At 40.2% G+C, this 18,972-nt stretch overlaps 1 protein-coding gene across 1 annotated transcript in view; it reads left to right on the top strand.

Moving 5' to 3' along the window:
- The window catches only part of LOC134038990 (pappalysin-1-like), a 267,738-nt gene that overhangs the window by 153,431 nt on the left and 95,335 nt on the right, over nucleotides 1–18,972 (top strand). The window contains exons 11-13 of the mRNA XM_062484743.1: nucleotides 1,870–1,977; nucleotides 2,432–2,567; nucleotides 2,705–2,918. Coding sequence (XP_062340727.1) covers nucleotides 1,870–1,977; nucleotides 2,432–2,567; nucleotides 2,705–2,918 — 458 coding nt within the window. The remainder of the gene's footprint in view (nucleotides 1–1,869; nucleotides 1,978–2,431; nucleotides 2,568–2,704; nucleotides 2,919–18,972) is intronic.

Genomic DNA, 18,972 nt, shown 5'->3' with positions numbered 1-18,972 from the left:
AGTGGAAGGTATACAGAGCCAAAATGATGAAAATTGTGTCAATGTCCAAATATTTATGGACCTAACTGTATATCACCATAGATGTACATACATTGTATGTGCATGTTCTCATATATGTACACATATATTGTGCATACATTTTACAATATATATGTACATATATTTCGCATATATTTCCATATAATTGTACATATATTTATAATATATTCCACCATATATTGAACACATATCTGTACGTAGGTGGATCCGGTGTGGTGTTGTAGTTTTTCTAACGTCAGTAGTTGTTGCAACAGCATGTGAAAAAAACTAAAAAGTTTGCTAGGCCAAAAAGAACGTTAATCTCGCGATAAAAAGTTTTACGCCGTTAAAATGGGTTTGCGTTAACGCCGTTAATAATGCATTTAACTGACAGCACTACAAAGAACACACACTCAGGATTTATCACTAGTATCAAAGTGGACAGGAAATGTTGTCTGCAACACTGGTCATGGAAAGGTATGCTTTCATATTGTTTTTGAACAATTGTGAAGAACACCCTGAAAAGTTACAAGGTTAAGGAAGAGACATGACTTGCCTAGTCTTGAGTGTGTATCTGCCTGTCTTAAATCACCACCTGTACATGTCACATCGACAGATCCAATGGACTGATATCCCTGGGACAGGGATTCTGGATAGTTGGTTTCCACAGTACTTCAGGCTACCTCGGTGGGGGTTTGGGAAATATTCAGTTACAAGGTGTTGGATTTCAGCTACTCAGGGGGCGGATGAAACAAGCTGCAGACAATAGACACACTCCAAAGGCAAAGTTGAACTACTAGCAGTGAGTGCCAAAAAATAAAACATCATAAACAAATATATTGATTGAAAGATTGGTTAAATAAACAGTGTATTTTAATACAAACACAAAGACACACACTGACCTGGTGAATTACCAGAGGTAAGCCTATGTGATGAAAATGTTTAATGCACTGGGGTGTCTTACTCATCTTATCCTTATAGTTTGCAAATAAGACACAAACAACTGTGTGAACCCCAAGAATTAAGAGATAAAACTGGAAACATTAAATACTAATACAAACAAAAATCTAATTTGAAGTTTTACCAAAAACAAAGATCAGCGAGTTGACAACTAAGGATGACAAGGAAAATGGTTGGAAAGCCTATGTGAAGACTTAAATGTAGAATGAGAGTGAGCGGAGTAGCTGGACACTCTCGGTTCCACCTACTCCCCTCCAGCAGGAAGACTGCGGTCCATAAGGACCAAAACTTAACGCCATAAGAACAGTTTCTTCCCATCCGCTGCTGGCCTCTTCAACAAGGCCAAGGACTCACACTGACAACACTTTTTATCTATTATTCCATCCACCACCTATTTGCACAAGTCATATTGCACTATGCTGCCCTATTTTTTTATTTTTTTTGTAACATTTTATATCTTACATATTGTTTAGCTCTTTAGTATTACTTTTTTATTTTATTTATCCATTCTACTTTTTAAAATAAAAATCTGTCTGTTTATTGTATGCACCTTCCTACCACAGTAAATTCCGTGTTTGTGCATTAAAAACAAATTCTGATTCTGATAAACAGAAGCATTTAAGCAGTTCTATGGTTTTCTGAAAAATCTGCCAAACCCATTTCCTACGGCTTTGCATTGTGCATAGTACTTCCTGAAAATGTGTTTCCCAAGCTAGTTTTCAAGGCAATGGATAGTTGCACAAAAGGTAATTATTTGACATAAGTAAAAAAACTGTTAAAGCCTTTTTGACATTCTGATGCTGACCCCCCCACCCCCCCCTCTTCTCTCCTCATTGTCTCTGTTTCTCCCTACGGTATCTTCCTTTCTATCCATCTCCTCTCTCTGATCAGACATGTCAGTCCAAGGTATTTGACCTGTCTGATGGGGTCTCACAGTATGCCTGGTTCCCATGTGAAGAGGCCCAGCATTCCTCCTCATACCCTCATTACTGGCTCAAGGTAAAGCCAATGGGAGCAAAGTTCACACCCTTTAAAGAGTAACTCAGTTTTTTGGGTTAATCCCATGAGGTTAATATTCATGCGCAGCTAAATATATCAGTCCTGGTATTGGTTCTTACAAATCTTTGCAAAAGTGTTTATTTTATTTCTGGCTCTTTTTGGCCTTAGTGGTAAAATACTTTTTTAATTTGTAACGTGAGTGCATTTTTGAGGTACTTTGACATATCACTGTAAAGGGTATATCACATCCTTATTGGCCATGTTCATGTATCACTTCACAAATAAACACTGATGAAAAATCGTACCTGAATATATACGCCAACGTCTTTTTTGTTTCGCAGATTTACTTAAGGATTGGAGAAGATGCAACTAAAATGTATTAATTTTCTCTCTCTTTCTTTCACTCCATCTATCACTCCACTGTCTTTCAACCTTCGTCACTCCATCTCTCTAGGCTTACTTCTCACACCCCATGGTGGCTGCAGCAGTCATCATTCACCTGGCAGCTGATGGTACTGGCTATGTAGACCAGACCCAGTGTAATGTCACCATCCAGCTGGTGGACACTAAAGAAGCCATCCACAGCTTGGGTGGGTGGATAACAATCCATTAAATGTTTATTTTATTTGTTAAGTCTCATTATCTCTGTTTCTTAAATCCTTGGTTTATTTCTCGGTACTTCTCACACTCTTTCCCTCATCCACCTCCCCTCCATACACACACACAGGCGACTGGCGTTTGAGTTGTCGGACAAATCCACTGGTGATACCTGTAAACCACGACCTGAGCATGGCATTCTACCACACCAAGGCAATCCTGGTCATGTTCCGTTCATCGCTGGTGGCAATCTCCGGTGTGGGCTTACGTTCCTTCCAGTACTTTGACCCCATCACCATTAGTGGCTGCCAGAGCAATGAGATCTACAACCCCGTGGGCCAAAGGTGAGGTCTGGGTTTGTTTGTATGTGTGTGTGTGGAGGGGGTGAGTTGATGGACTGAGGAACACAAACAAATGGTCAAGGCAGACATATACACCTATTTTATATTAGATTGTAATTAATTTACCTTTATATACTACAGTATATACTATCATCTTTTCACACCTGGACTTGGGCAGTTTCTCCCAGTCATCCCTTCAATCCTCCCAATTGATGTAGAGATTCACTGAACTGGATCAGGTCTCTCCATTGATATTCTATACCGGTGTACCAGTGTGCTTTGTGGTTTATTCAATTTATTTTGTCAAGGTCTCGGCAGGGGCAACGCCAGAGAATTTTGAATGCAGGTGCTGAGGGGGTGCTAGATCATTGACAGGGGGAGGTGCGCAATTCTACATATTATATATAAATACTATCAGGGCCGCCTGGGCCGGAATGGGACCCATTTTCAGCCCGGCAGTGTAATGGCCAAAGCCAGCCCATCCCCCATCAGGGGCCGAGCCATACGTTGAACAATCGGGGCTTAACCCGAACCTAGAACCTAGTCAAGGTTTTGATGCGAGGTGAAATCGGAACTTCACATGAATGCGAGCGCGCATTGCGTGCGAGCGCAATTTTTTGCATTAATTTCTGTAATTTCTGGAAATTACAACCCAAATTTGTACCTGAAAGATTCAGGGCTTTTGAGAAAACATATTTTTCCAACCCTTGCAGGAACCTAGATTTATGAAGTGACAGATCTTTCTTTTTTTACCTGGCTTTTTCAGTTCCTCCTGGCATCTTTCCCCCATCCATTTAATTCTTTTTGGATCATCTTAATCTTGCTAACTCCACAACAATAAATTATTGTTTAGGCTTGTCTCCGTGGCAACAAACTTGGTACACGCACTTGTGTTTGAGAAAGAGAGCATGGGCGACAACTGAAAACGGCACTTTTTAATCCACGGTCTGATCATGCGTTTATTTAGATTAAAACCTAGTGTAGCCTATTAGCTTACTTATCAGTCACAGTAACTTAACACATATCGTTTATTCGGTGTGTGAAAAAAACTAAGAGAAAGCAGGCGATCTGCTGGGCCAATTTATGAGCGGGCAGAGCAGCCCACCGTGAATTCTCCCGATTCTCCCGATGGCCACTCCGGGCCTGAATACTATTAATAAATGAGAAATATTTTTGGGGGTGATATCGGGGTGCTTTGGTCTTTCTTGGGGGTGCTGAAGCACCTGCTAGCCCCTCCCTAGCGCCGCCCATGGCTCTCGGTCATGTGTCTTATACTCAGTAGTGGCTTCTGTCACTACCGCAAAAGGCAGATTAAAGGTGACATGACATGAAAACTTCCCTTTAGGAGGTTATTTAACCTTAATATGAGTTCCCCTAGCCTGCCTTTGGTCCCCCAGTGCCTAGAATTTTCGATCGGTGTAAACCAAGCCCTGGGTGTTCTTCTCCGCCTTTCAGAAAATGAAAGCTCAATTGCTCTGTTTGAAAATCTCCTCTTTGTTACATCACAAGGAGGAAGGTTACCTCCCCTTTCTCTGCTTTGCCCGCCCAGAGAATCTGGCCCACCCATAAGAAACTAGCTACGAGCTACGACCGTGCAAGTGTTTTTATCCTCGAGAGACATCATGGCTTGCAAACGAACAAAGCATTACATTTGCTCAGTTTGGATGTACAAAGGAAAACAAAAATCTTTTTACAATTCCTTCATCCGAGCCTCTGAAGACCCAGTATCTTAATTTTATTTTCTCTGGAAATGCGCCTACACAACTTCTGTTGTAGGCGCATTTGTTTTGTATGTCTGCGCCAAACACTTCAGCCACGACTGTTTCCTCAACTTGAGCTATTACAAAACTGGCCTTGCTGAAATTAAATTCTGGATCAGTACTAACTCTCCTTCGTCCAGCTACTAACCTCGGACAAGTAAGTTAACTAACGCTGTATCATTTTGTAGCTTTACTGTATATGGTTACCTAGCTTGCTACCCTTAGAATGTGGCTGTAACATTAGCTCTGCAGCTAACAGCTGAGTTACTGTCGCTAATGGAAAGGTAGATAGCATCAAGTATGTGTGTGAATACACATGCTGTAACGTGAGTGTTGTACACTTCTTTGTTATTTGGATAACCGTTCTGCTGTTGGTGTTATGGCGCGCGCGATATGCGCCTTTCCCCTCATTGAAATGACTGAGTGTGTACCTCTGCAAACCAGGGATATCAGATGAGAATGGGCAAATTCGAGGCATCTTACAGAAACGGGGCTACAGCCATTGCGATACATCCATTGTAAATATTAGCGCATGGTGCCGCCCCTCCGCTCCTCATTAGCATTTAAAGCTACAGACACCAAAACAGCGCGTTCTGCGGAAAGCTCCTTGTGGGACTGCTAGTAGTGGCTGTAATTCTGCACCAAGGCTGAATTTCTGGAAACAGACTTCTGATACAGTATTAGGGGACCACTAAGGCCTATATAAAAGCATCCAAAAACAGCATGTCATGTCTCATTTAATGGAGTACTGCAGAGATGTGTGTCCTTCTGGCAGGTTGTCCCATCTCTGCAGAGGAAGCTCTGGACGAGAGACTGGAGAAGTCTCTAGAATATTAAAGAAAACATGATACAACAAAGCTTAATTTGGAGTGTCAAAGAAGAGAATACATATGTAAATAAGAATTATAATATATATGTATGTTATTTCTAATACATTCTTGGGTATTGCTTGTAGCAAAAAAAGTAGAAAAAGGCATGGTTACATTAACTACCATGTAACCACATAGAAACTTTAGTAACAACATAGCAACGGCTTTATAGTTACACTTCATTACAGTTTTGCAGTATTATACATGTTGTTCAACAAGTAAAACTTGGTATGGGGGAGCTTGGGCTCTCCAGGGGTAAGTGGATGTTAACATCTTGTTAACAACAACTTGTTTTGGGAATGCAACCTTCAACTGCCCCTTTATAACATCCGCTTACCCCTTAAACTCCCCACACTGTGCCTTGTTACACTACTGTATTACTGTACCAGTAAAACCTATTACCATTTAATTAAATAGCAATCCTTACAATGTTTTCACAATAGGTATCACAATGTATGTTCAGTGTATAAGTGTTGTCTTTTGATTAACATTTTATTTAACAATATAACGGCTCTCCCTCTTCCTCTTGTTAACCTTTGTTTTTCCCCTATCATTCTTCCTCCCTTCCTTTTTTCCCACTTTCCCTCTTCTTACACTTTCCTCTCTTTGTCACCCACATTTTTTTTCCATAATTCCTTTCCGTTCACCAAACACCAAATCCTTGAGTCCCCACGTTTTAAAGAGCAGAAGCTATTGATATGTTTCACACTTATATATATGTTGTGTGTGTGGGGGGGGGGTGGCTTTTATTGAGAGAATGAAAGCTCTAAAGACAGCTGCATCTCTTGCTCTGCTCTTCTCCACTTGGCACTTTCTCTAAAGAAATTCCCAAGTATACTTCACTCAGTTTCATTCAAATCAGCTTTACATTTATTTAATCTATTATTTTACACATATACATAGATACAGATACATAACTCCTCAACCGCACTTAGAATCCGATATGCCCTCTGACAGGCAATCTAGAACGCCAACCAATGTCAATCTCTCCACCTGTCCAGCTCCAGATACCTGAACAGCAACACAGGGGCCTAAAGATGGGTTTACAAATGGATGGGAAATTCCTGTGAAATCTTTGTAAAGTTTATGGCAATTTTTTGGGAATTTTCCAAACGATTTGCAATAGCATTGCTACCACCAATGTAGTGGTGCAACGGATCGCAAAACTCTCGATCCGAACCGCAGTTTTGAGTCATGGATGATCACGGATCGGAAAATATTACTGCTCTTCATTTGTTTTAATTGTATTATTGATAATAATTGATAATAATCATCATGTGACTTAAATGATGCGGAAGCTTTTAAAGTTTTTACACTCCTCTGCCAGCCATGACTATCACTGCTTTTTTTTATTAGTGTTTTTGCAAAGCAAGTTTTTTTTACTGAGATTAACTTGCTCTGTTGCTTGGTCGGTCCATATGCATGTAGGGCCTTCTGTAGGTGGTCGCATCCGATTAGCGCTTAGTAATAATCAATATCACTTTTAGTGCTTCAGACAAAAACACAGCACGCATCTGTGTAGTCTCTTTTCACTGCAACTCTGTATCGACATTTAGGGAATTATTACTTATAATATTAACAGCGGCAGTAAATCTGTATTTTTGTGGTTTTCAATTGAGCCGCAGTTCACATGCGTGCCGAACCGTGGGGGGTGATCCGTACGGATCAACTACGGTCCGGTACACCAATAGTAAATTGTATTAGTGTGTAATAATTCATAAAACAAAAATTATAACAATGAACTTTAATGTAATTATAAAATACTCATGGTGTGTTTTTAAGGTGATGTGACAGCTTGTGTCATGTTTTGGGGAATATTGGTTATAGCTTGGTGTAGCATACTATTTCAGAAGTGTTCATAAACATATTTGTATCCATTTAAAAGGTACAAGTATTTAATAGCTATCATGACTTTGTTTGCTGTCTGCACAGGTGTGTGTGTGCTTAAAGCAGCTTGTTAAAACGTTGTTAGAATTGGGGAAATCCCAATTCCTAAGAAAGGGGATAAGGAACACAATAGACATTCTGTCCTCATATGTGTGTGCGTACACAAGGCGACAGATATCTAACAAACCTTCATTCTTCTGATAGAATTTATTTTGTACAACTGAAACAATACAAAAACATGGCAATTACTGAATGTTGTTTGAATGGGACACAATTATGCAAATGAAGGCTACAAAGTTACAGCATACAAATATCATAAGTAAATACTATGTAAATAGCTTTACATACCTTGTAAATAGAATACATACATTTCACCAACTCAAAAACAATGTGATAATAATACTGACATAGATGCAGAATAACTACAATATGGCTGTTGCAATAGAAAATATGGTAATGACTCATAGTTAGTTCGATATTGGCAGGAACTCACATTTAAATACAGTAAAGGCCGCGTTTGTGCAATGGGCAGGAGGGCCTCGGCCACTAGGGGGGCACGGGAGATAAAAAAATAAATAATAATAATAATACATATTTTTGATGCATTTACCCACCTGTAGTGAAGTCCACGTTCTCTTAGCGTCACGTGTCGTTGCCGGTATCAAAGCATGCAAGACAACAATGGTTCGCATGAAGGTGATGTCAAACGAGTTTGACCTAGTGATGGGAAGTTCGGATCATTTTACTGATTCGGTTCTTTGTATCTCGTTCAGCAAAATGGACAAATCTTTTTTCGAGTCATTCGTTCATTTCAACTGGGAGGGGGGGGGGGTTGCTCAACATTTTATAGCCAATTCCCTGGCCTAAATACGTCCACTGCAAACACGTATCATATTCTCATGTTAGTGCATGTAAACCAGCAGATACTATTTTAAAAGAAATTCCTGCATTAAAATAATGTATCATGACAGTTTGTATGATTTGAAATGGTCATTTATTGGTTGTTGAAGTTCACCCTGGGTGAACTTCAAGCCCTGGTTCTCAGCAGAGCTCAGAAGTTTGAGGTCAGAGAAGGAGGAAGCATTTTGGAGTGGGGATAGAGACAGATTCAAGGACTCGAAGAAAAGGTTTAGCAAGGCGGTGAGAGAGGCTAAACGACTGTACTCAGAGAGACTGAAGCGTCAGTTCTCTGCTAACGACTCTGCTTCTGTCTGGAGAGGGCTCAGGCAGATTACCAACTACAAGCCCAGAGCCCCCCACTCCACTAACGACTCCCGCCTGGCCAACGACCTGAATGAGTTCTACTGTAGATTTGAAAGACAATTGGACTGTCCTGAACTACCCCTTCCCACCCACGAGGCCTCCTCCCTCACCCCCTCTACAGTGACAACTTTCTCCATTCAGGAGGGTGAAGTTAACAGACTTTTCAAGAGGCAGAACCCCCGCAAAGCAGCTGGGCCGGACTCTGTCTCTCCTGCCACCCTCAAGCACTGCGCTGACCAGCTATCTCCGGTGTTCACCTACATCTTTAACACCTCCCTGGAGACATGCCATGTGCCAGCCTGTCTCAAGTCCTCCACCATCATCCCTGTGCCCAAAAAGCCAAGGCCAACAGGACTCAATGACTACAGCCCCGTCGCCCTGACCTCTGTAGTAATGAAGTCTTTTGAGCGCCTTGTGCTGGCACACCTCAAAGCCATCACAGACCCTTTCCTGGACCCACTGCAGTTTGCCTACAGAGCCAACAGATCTGTGGATGACGCCGTTAACATGGCCCTCCACTTCACCCTACAGCACCTGGACTCCCCAGCATCCTATGCCAGGATCCTGTTTGTGGACTTCAGCTCTGCCTTCAACACCATCATCCCTGCCCTGCTTCAGGACAAGCTCTCCCAGCTGAACGTGCCTGACTCCACCTGCAGATGGATCACAGACTTCCTGTCTGACAGGAAGCAGTGCGTTAAGCTGGGAACACAAGTCTCTGACTCCCGGTCCATCAGCACCGGATCTCCTCAGGGCTGCGTCCTTTCCCTTCTGCTCTTCTCCCTGTACACCAACAGCTGCACCTCCAGTCATCCGTCTGTCAAACTGAAATGGCAGAAATTCCAGCGGAACTGTGCAGATTTGAATAGTCAAGAGATGGCGGTTACAATAAATTTATTTTGCTTATACAGATCATGATTTAACAAAGTACTTTGTGATCAGTCATAACGAAGGAGGTGCTAGCCACAGGTCGTTCGCCAGAGTGATACAGAACAACCCCAAAACCCTGCCTTATATAAACTTTAGATCAAATGGTTTTTCTGAACTCTGTGATTGGTCAGCACTGCTCAGTGACAGTGACTTCATATCAAGTTCCCACGGTTCTTTATTGTGGCCTCTCTCCCCAAACCAGTAGATAGTAAAACCACAGGGGTTCACCAGTCAAATGGTCAACTGTCCTTTGTGTGGGCCACTTCAAACAAGTCTACAGGAAGGGTCAGAGCAGCAGATCACAATAACAATACAGTTGAATCCACATTTGTCTCCAGACCAACTGTCTCTCCCCCCCAGGTGACAAGAACTCTCTCAGGTCACCCAGACTTCCCGTCTCCTAGTTATAAAACTGCAAATGGCATCTCTACCAAATGTAGTTGACTCTTAATCAACTTTAGACTTCCGTTAAAACACATTCCTCATATATGAAACACACACATTATAACTGTATTCCAAAATTTCCATGACAATTCCAAAATATTATTATTATTTTTTTTACAATTCCATAAACCCAAACAGTTAATTAAGAAAAATAATTCAAACATTAACATAAGAAATGCTAGTCTCAAGACAAAACCCATTGTAACCCGTACACCACAAAGTCCAGGTTGTCGGAACTGATGCCATCTTTAGTTGGATGTAGGCAAACTTCTGTCAGGCGGTGTAGTCTAGTCGAATCGATTGCAAACGACGATCAAATTGCTCAGGGCAACTTTCAACGACACTGCACTTCGCGTACAGCTCGGAAATTTCCTTGGTACTACGCAGAACGCGTATCCAATGCTTCCGTCTCCAGACAAGGTGCACGCAATGGTTAGCGTGTATCCACGTTGCTCTCCCCTCGATCTTAACCGCCGGATTAGTCGTCAGGAGAATCTGGTATGGCCCCGTCCACCTTGGGTTTTACCAGGCGTTTCAGGTCCTTCACCACGATCCAGTCCTCTGGTATCAAATCATGCAGCGGTCCAGTCATAGGAATAGTCCCCTTCACCTGCCTGTGAATCTCACACAAAATAGACTCCAAAAAGGTTGCACAGTGATAAACAAGCACATTCTCACAGAGGTCAGTTAAAGGTAACTGACTTCTTGTCGTCTGACTTAGTCTTCAAAGTTCTGTTCTCTCATTCAACTGAAGTGATTAACACAATGTTGAATCCTTTCAACACCAAAATAACTTCCTTAAACAAGTGTGTACATAACTTCAAAGAAAAATCCCATCGAAAATAATCTAAATTAACAAAAGCTTGATCACTGAGCCCCTGAGAAGTCTAAAACTTCTTCCCATCAACAATCATTAAACAGTATCACTTCTCCAAAAATTGAACTCTACAAAATCCATCTATCAATACCCAAATAGTTTCTCTAACCTTAACTGTGAAGCTTATCGTGTTTTAAATTCCTTTTCTCATAATACTTGTCCCACATATGAAGTATTAACAAAATGACTATGCATCCATTACAAATACTCTTGTATGCTAAAATAATGCATTCTTCTTGATATCACACAAACTGTAGAGGCATGATCTTTCCATGTGTTAACTTAGCAAAATCTCAAGATAAATGTTTTATGCAGACCATACAACCTCCATTTTTTATTCTCATATCCTTCCTTTTTCCAAAACGCATTTTCTTGTGGATTAGTCCAAGTTCGAATCTCCATTCCACCATTCCTTTCTCCATCTGTCCGCTGTATTCTGTAATTCTTATCAAATATACTCAAACAAAACAAAATTCTCACTCTGGGTTAAATACAGTCCAATATTTTCAACTCAGCAATATCATATCAAACCCTCACAATCCTATCACAAATCCAAACTACTGAAGCTAAATTCATAAAACCATAAAACCCCCATAGTCACTCTCTGTTTGGATCAGTCAGTCATCAGTCAGTCATAAATTCCTAAACGTCATCTCTTCCTCTCTAAGAAGCCTGCGCTTCCCTTAAAGAATCTATAACAAATGTTGTATCAAGGTCACACAACAATTTTCCTCAAAAGAGTCCTGCAAGCCCAAATTTGTCAAGTTAGGCTCATCCGGACATAGCAACATCATCTCATCACTTCCTGTAAACATATCAACATCAAAAACATATTCTAGTTAGTTCATCAATGCATTCAGACAATCTAGAAACTGCTCCAGCTAGTATCAGCACTAGCATTTTCCCTGTGGAATAATCATAATTGTTAGAGTGAATTCCACATTAGCATACAGCAAGTTGTTCTATAAGTGAAAAATAAGAAACTTCCTGTTTCCATACCTTTCCCAAAATCATATGTAACACCAATGATGTATTTAACTATCAGTAAATATTTTAACTCTTTTCCCTTTTATGAATTAACAAGCTTACACTGAAGCAAACTACTTTTGAACCAATTTGTATAAAATAAAACTATTTTAGAAAACAGCCAAATTACGAATAACCTCAACTTTTAGTCTCTTATTATCTTTTCTTCAAAAAACCTTTAGGAACAGTTCAAATGAATACCTTTAAATTTCAGATTCCCTTTTAATTTTTCCCTGTATTTAAATTCACCAAATCAACTCTCTCTTTTTCCAAGACATGTAGAAAACTAGCATCACTACCCTAAACCAGAATTTAATCTGTATGATTCCAAAATAAAACATAGACCATAAAATGTTCTTAATGTAACCATTAACCAAACTTATACCCCATCTATATTTCTATATAGGTTAGATAGGTAGAACTTCATAACTTGCTTTGGCTGCAGTCCAGAACAAGCTACTTTGTTCCAACCATCACACCACAATTTATCAGACTTAATGAGTCTTCCCAAATTATTTCAAAACCAAATTATCATAACCCTCTTTATGAACCAATAGCATAATAAAACAATCTCATCACAGCCTAACTGTTTATCCCAAAACATTGTACCATGCCCTTAAGACAAAAGAAAATATAAACTCTCCCTTTTTCTTTTAAACCTTTAAATTCCCAATTTAACATAAACCCGTAAAACAAAACCTTATTCTTTAACTCCTCAAAAGTTTTATCAAAGCATGTAATGTATACACCTTTGAATATTCCTATATTTACCAGCTATCTCAATTACTCTTTGTTAGTGTATCAACTCAAATAAACAATCGCGCATTTCAAACTCGCATCAAACAGCGCGCTCTGGAACAAAGCAAAAACTCTCAACCTTTTTTCATTTCTTTTAAACAACACAGATGGTTGGCGTTTACCAGCTATTCACTTAATTTTGCTAAAGTATAACTTTTCCAATCCAATTAGAACTAATTTATGAACCAGGGTCTAATTTCTGCATTTTTATGGATACCATCACACACCACAGATTTTCCGCTCGTAAATACAAGTTCTGGTCTGAAAGGCTCCTACCTCCCTGTTTGGCTAGGATTTAAAACAATTGTTAAATCATACATTTGTAAACCACCAAACTTTGAATTCATCTAAACGGACACATCTTTCACCATTAATACTCACATAATTATGCAGAATTACACCCTCTGGGATCACCTTTGTAAAACTCAACGTAACGGGACTTTTTTAGCCCCCACCTTTCCTCGGAATTTCTGAAACTCATTTAAAATGTCCTCAAACAAACAAAACCTTGTTAGCAAATGTTTCAAAATACTCATCACGTAACATATTTCAAAAGTAACCAAATTAATAAGTAAAATTCGCTCCAAATGTATCTATTTCTCTAAATTTGCGTCTTTGTAAATTTCTCAACCTCCATCTGCGCATGCGTCATGCGGTTACTCATCCTGGATCTCAAATATCAAGCTGCAATTCCTTTACTAGCCTGTACCCGCCTGTCGGTCTGTTAGTTTGTTAGCCAATGTCGTTGCCATAGTTGCAAATTCAACTTCCTGGACTCTCCTTTGTCTCAGGACAGAACAAAATGCACTTCCTCCACGTTTTCACCATTAGCCATTAACCAACAGTCACAGCCTGGATTATCTTTTCAAGTCTATCAACCATTAGTACCATTTTAATTTCAACATAAAAATTAGGCTCCGAAATCTACATATGCACCTAATATCACTCGTCAGAGAATGACAGTTTACCCATGTATTAGCATTCTGGTTGGACAAAGCTTCAACTTCAAGTCCATTTAAATAGGTAAATATGAATACCACCAAACCCAACACATTTCAACAAATCATCTCAGCAGCAATAAACACACATATGTAGCACCTTTGCCCTTAACAACAAACACAATTCGGTCTCAACTGGCTCAATCTTTCTAATCACTTCTTCATAACCCTTTACATATTTCTTTAAACAACAGTAACATCTGTGAACTCCCACAAAATTAAAAATAAAACCATCGAACATTTCCAGACATAAACAAAAATATTCCTTAAACATAACATTTCCGTTTGAACACATAACTTTCTATAAAAGTTTCAATAACCCCGGGATTGTAATTCTTCAAATGAATACCGCTTTTATTGCCAAAACTGGCCTTTTACCAATTATCCTACCCAAACACTAAATTTCCAGCGCGTTATTCAATAACGAATCAAGCTCATAATATAGAAAATCGGTCTGTACATAATTTCCAAATCAAGAGTATGGCAACTCACAATATTTTCTTAAGTTTGACAAAGAAACAGAAACACGCATCTGTTTTCCCAACCAATATACTTCACTATTCAACGTCAAATTCTCAATAAAATGAGTGAAGTTTTTTTTTTTTTTTTTGCACTCACGTGTGGGCACTGCACGCAGAATGAGCTTCACTGAAAGAATCAACTTCCGCTAGGCTCAAGCGCATGCGCCTCTTTTCAAGTGGAGAATTCAGTCAAAGAATTAACATTAGCATTTTCAAAACAGAATGCCTCCGTCTTCAAAAACAAATGCCTTCTGGCGGTAATCAGACCGATGTAAAGTCTAACATCAAATATATAACGGTTAACACAGAGTTGTAAAACAATATAACAAGTCAATCGTCTCTCCTCTACCAACAGTGTCATAACCGATAAACATTGTACGCCACCATTTCGGAACTCAACTTCCGGTCACGAACCCCTCTGATTTTGCGAGAGTTCGCTCACAATTTCCAGAAAACTTTCAAGTGATGACACATCTCCGGACATTCACGTACATTTTGCTCAAATTCCCACAATTAAAGCACGCATTTTGGATTGACCTAGCAATTCGTGTTGGCCTACATGTTTTTCAACAGCATGTCAACACGCTCTGCATCAGCTTCGACCATAGCCCACAACACCACTTATTCCAAACACAACAGGGACTCAAACCCTTTGTTCCGGAGAGGACTTTAACCTTTCCTTCTTTGAAACACAATGGCAATTGCAAGTCAAGGCACAAGCTTCAATCTTTGCGGGAATCCAAAGCAAATCTATAAAAAACATTCCAGGATCCTACTTTCTTGACTTTTCCTAGATATAACCGGCTGTCAGAAGAAATGGCAAATGTCTGACCTCTTCGTATTCTGTTCTCGCATTCCCGCAAACCCTCATGCGCCAGCGCATCCTGCCGCAACACCCCTGGCTGCGGATGAGGCGAAATTTGTTTGCGGAACAGCCAGAAAATCTCAATCGTGAATCTGTGGGGAAATAGATTAAAATTTCCCCACACTATTCTGTCCTAATATTTCTTTATCCCTCTACCTATCTCCATCCAATCAGAAAAAAAGCTCTCCAATCAGGCTAAAATCTATTCTTTTCTCCACTTCAAAAAAAATCGTGTATCTATTTCTCTCCACAAACCCATTTCGCAATACAATAAGGTCCTTAAAACAAAACGACTCCACACTCGAAAATCCACATTTATCAATCCATATTTGCATTTGCAATAAACTATCGTTACCATACTTTTGCTTCATGTAATCGATGTTTGGACAGGTCAATTCTGTCTCCAGACCATTCATTTTCAGAATTACAATCCATAAACGATAACCAACGACGGAAAATAAAGACACAATTACCCCTTTTCTTTTCTAAAAACAATTAAATTCCGACTTCCCAACTTTCAATGAAAATAACTGCACAATCTTAAATTACAAATATTCAAACCGAAAAATAATTAAAGTTTTTGAAAAATAATAAAAATTTTGATTTTTGTAATTTGTATATAGCTTGAATAATAGACACCATTAGTTACTCATACTTCTTTTAACCTCAAAAAACATAACTTGCAATTAAAACAAAAATGAACACGCGCGCGTTACTAACTTTGAAATTTCATAATTCAGGCCTTTCTTCACTTTTTCCCTTTTCTTTTCTTTACTTTTTTTTTTTTTTAAACACTCAGCTGATTACCAATTTACTCTTTACCAATTTAATCTTTACCAATTTAATCTTTACCAATCCTCTAAAGTATACTTTTTACTCTTGGGACTCAGAAATCAATACATTTCCTGACCCAATTTCCCAGGGCCTTAAAGACACACAGCACGATATCACGTGTGAATTATTACCCTTTATGCGCTCGTCAGCACATTTCCTGCATGCTTTTTTGTACGACTCTAACGTAACGGGACCAACGTTCCAACGTTCCCCCAATTTGTACGACTCTAACGTAACGGGACCAACGTTCCAACGTTCTCCCAATTTGTACGACTTGCACGCACAGGACAAAGCTCTTCTCCAGTCTCCGCCCTATTACTAACTAAACCGAATTATTGACCATAGTCTAAACAACACACATTTAGACAACTCAAATTACACAGTAACCAAAAGAATATCTCACCGGTTCTTTTGAAGACCCCGCGTCAGCCACAAAACGTCCAACGGGCGCCCCCCCTGGCCCTGCTGTCTCACGCATGGCGGAAGGAAAGGCGGCTTTTTGCCGGAAGATCAATTCGCCGAGGGGAGCCGCCTGCTGAACGCCGTAGACCAATGAGGATCCCCGTACTGGCCACCAAGTGAAATGGCAGAAATTCCAGCGGCACTGTGCAGATTTGAATAGTCAAGAGATGGCGGTTACAATAAATTTATTTTGCTTATACAGATCATGATTTAACAAAGTACTTTGTGATCAGTCATAACGAAGGAGGTGCTAGTCACAGGTCGTTCGCCAGAGTGATACAGAACAACCCCAAAACCCTGCCTTATATAAACTTTAGATCAAATGGTTTTTCTGAACTCTGTGATTGGTCAGCACTGCTCAGTGACAGTGACTTCATATCAAGTTCCCACGGTTCTTTATTGTGGCCTCTCTCCCCAAACCAGTAGATAGTAAAACCACAGGGGTTCACCAGTCAAATGGTCAACTGTCCTTTGTGTGGGCCACTTCAAACAAGTCTACAGGAAGGGTCAGAGCAGCAGATCACAATAACAATACAGTTGAATCCACATTTGTCTCCAGACCAACTGTCTCTCCCCCCCAGGTGACAAGAACTCTCTCAGGTCACCCAGACTTCCCGTCTCCTAGTTATAAAACTGCAAATGGCATCTCTACCAAATGTAGTTGACTCTTAATCAACTTTAGACTTCCGTTAAAACACATTCCTCATATATGAAACACACACATTATAACTGTATTCCAAAATTTCCATGACACAAACTTCTGAAGTTTGCGGACGACACCACCCTCATTGGGCTCATCTCTGACGGGGATGAGTCTGACTATAGGTGGGAAGCTGACAACCTGGTGACCTGGTGCAGACAGAACAACTTAGAGCTCAATGCTCTTAAGACAGTGGAGATGGTTGTGGACTTCAGGAAGAATACAGCCCCACTCACCCCCATCACCCTGTGCGACTCCCCAGTCAACACTGTGGAGTCCTTCCGCTTCCTGGGCACCATCCTCTCCCAGGACCTCAAGTGGGAACTGAACATCAGCTCCCTCACCAAAAAAGCACAACAGAGGATGTACTTCCTACGGCAGCTGAAGAAATTCAACCTGCCAAAGACAATGATGGTGCACTTCTACACAGCCATCATTGAGTCCATCCTCACCTCCTCCATCACCATCTGGTACGCTGCTGCCACTGCCAAGGACAAGAGCAGACTGCAGCGTATCATCCGCACTGCTGAGAAGGTGATTGGCTGCAATCTGCCTACCCTCGAGGACCTGCACACCTCGAGGACCCTGAGGCGTGCGAGGAAGATTGTGGCCGACCCCTCCCACCCTGGACACTCCCTGTTTCAGTCACTCCCCTCCGGCAGAAGGCTGCAGTCCATCAGGACCAATACCTCACGCCATAAGAACAGTTTCTTTCCATCTGCTACTGGCCTCTTCAACAAGGCCAAGGGACCACACTGACTCTAATGACTTCGTGCTTAAAACACACTGCTTTGCACTGCATTACAAAATGGTATCTTGTACATTTGTATTTTTTGTAATATTTGTATTTTTATATTGTAATTTACGGCAACTTATATTTTATTTTATTGTATATTTAATTCAATTCTAATCCCACTTAGTACTGCTAGTTTGTGTACCCTTAGTGTAGATAGTCCACATATTTAAATTTGGGGTCCCTATATGTTTATTGTATGCACCTTCCTGCCAAAGCAAATTCCTTGTCTGTGCAAAATTTCATGGCGAATAAATCCCATTCTGATTCTGATTCTTCTGATTCCTGCCAAAGTAAATTCCTTGTCTGCAAACTGTCATGGCAATTAAAACCCTTTCTGATTCTGATGAAAAACAGTGTTGCCAAAATCCTACTCCCCCAGTAAGTTGAAAAGAAATACTGAATTGCTGCATCATTAAATAGTTGATTAGAGTAGCAGTTGGTTTTTAGGATTGTTAAATTGGTGAGGTAGCGTGTGAGATAAAGAGAACTCATACACAGTAGCCTACTGCAATGCATACAAGGTGAAAATAATGGGGCATTAAGTTGTATTAAACATACATGAACACAGCTCTATTTGAACATTTCAGGTATATAGGGGGTGGAAGAAAATACATTTCCTATGTGCTTATGCTGATCACAATAGCCATTTCCTTATCACCTGTTCATACAGCCAACTCCAGAATTACTGGCAACACATTGGCAAATATAAGTGAACGATGAAAAAAATACAAATACACAGTAATATTTAGGAATTCACGAGCAGTAAAATATTGTAGCCTATATAGATACGGTGACACAAAGGCAATATTTATTTAACCCTATTGCAAACCTGTGGGCTGAGCTGAAGATGAGTGCACAAGAGAGTAGGGCCCTGGCGTATCTGGAGAGATTCTGTAAAGAGGATTGCTCTCTGATTCCTGACAAACCCTATTTGGCTGTAAATCATGTAATATTTGTTTTCTCTATTCACTATCAACACCGTCCTATCCTCAGAGACTTCATTTTAAGTCGTTGTGTTATTTAAACA

This window comes from Osmerus eperlanus, chromosome 18, assembly GCF_963692335.1.
Source record: "Osmerus eperlanus chromosome 18, fOsmEpe2.1, whole genome shotgun sequence".
In the NCBI taxonomy this organism is placed as follows: Eukaryota; Metazoa; Chordata; class Actinopteri; order Osmeriformes; family Osmeridae; genus Osmerus; species Osmerus eperlanus.
This window is presented reverse-complemented; position numbering and strand designations above follow the sequence as displayed.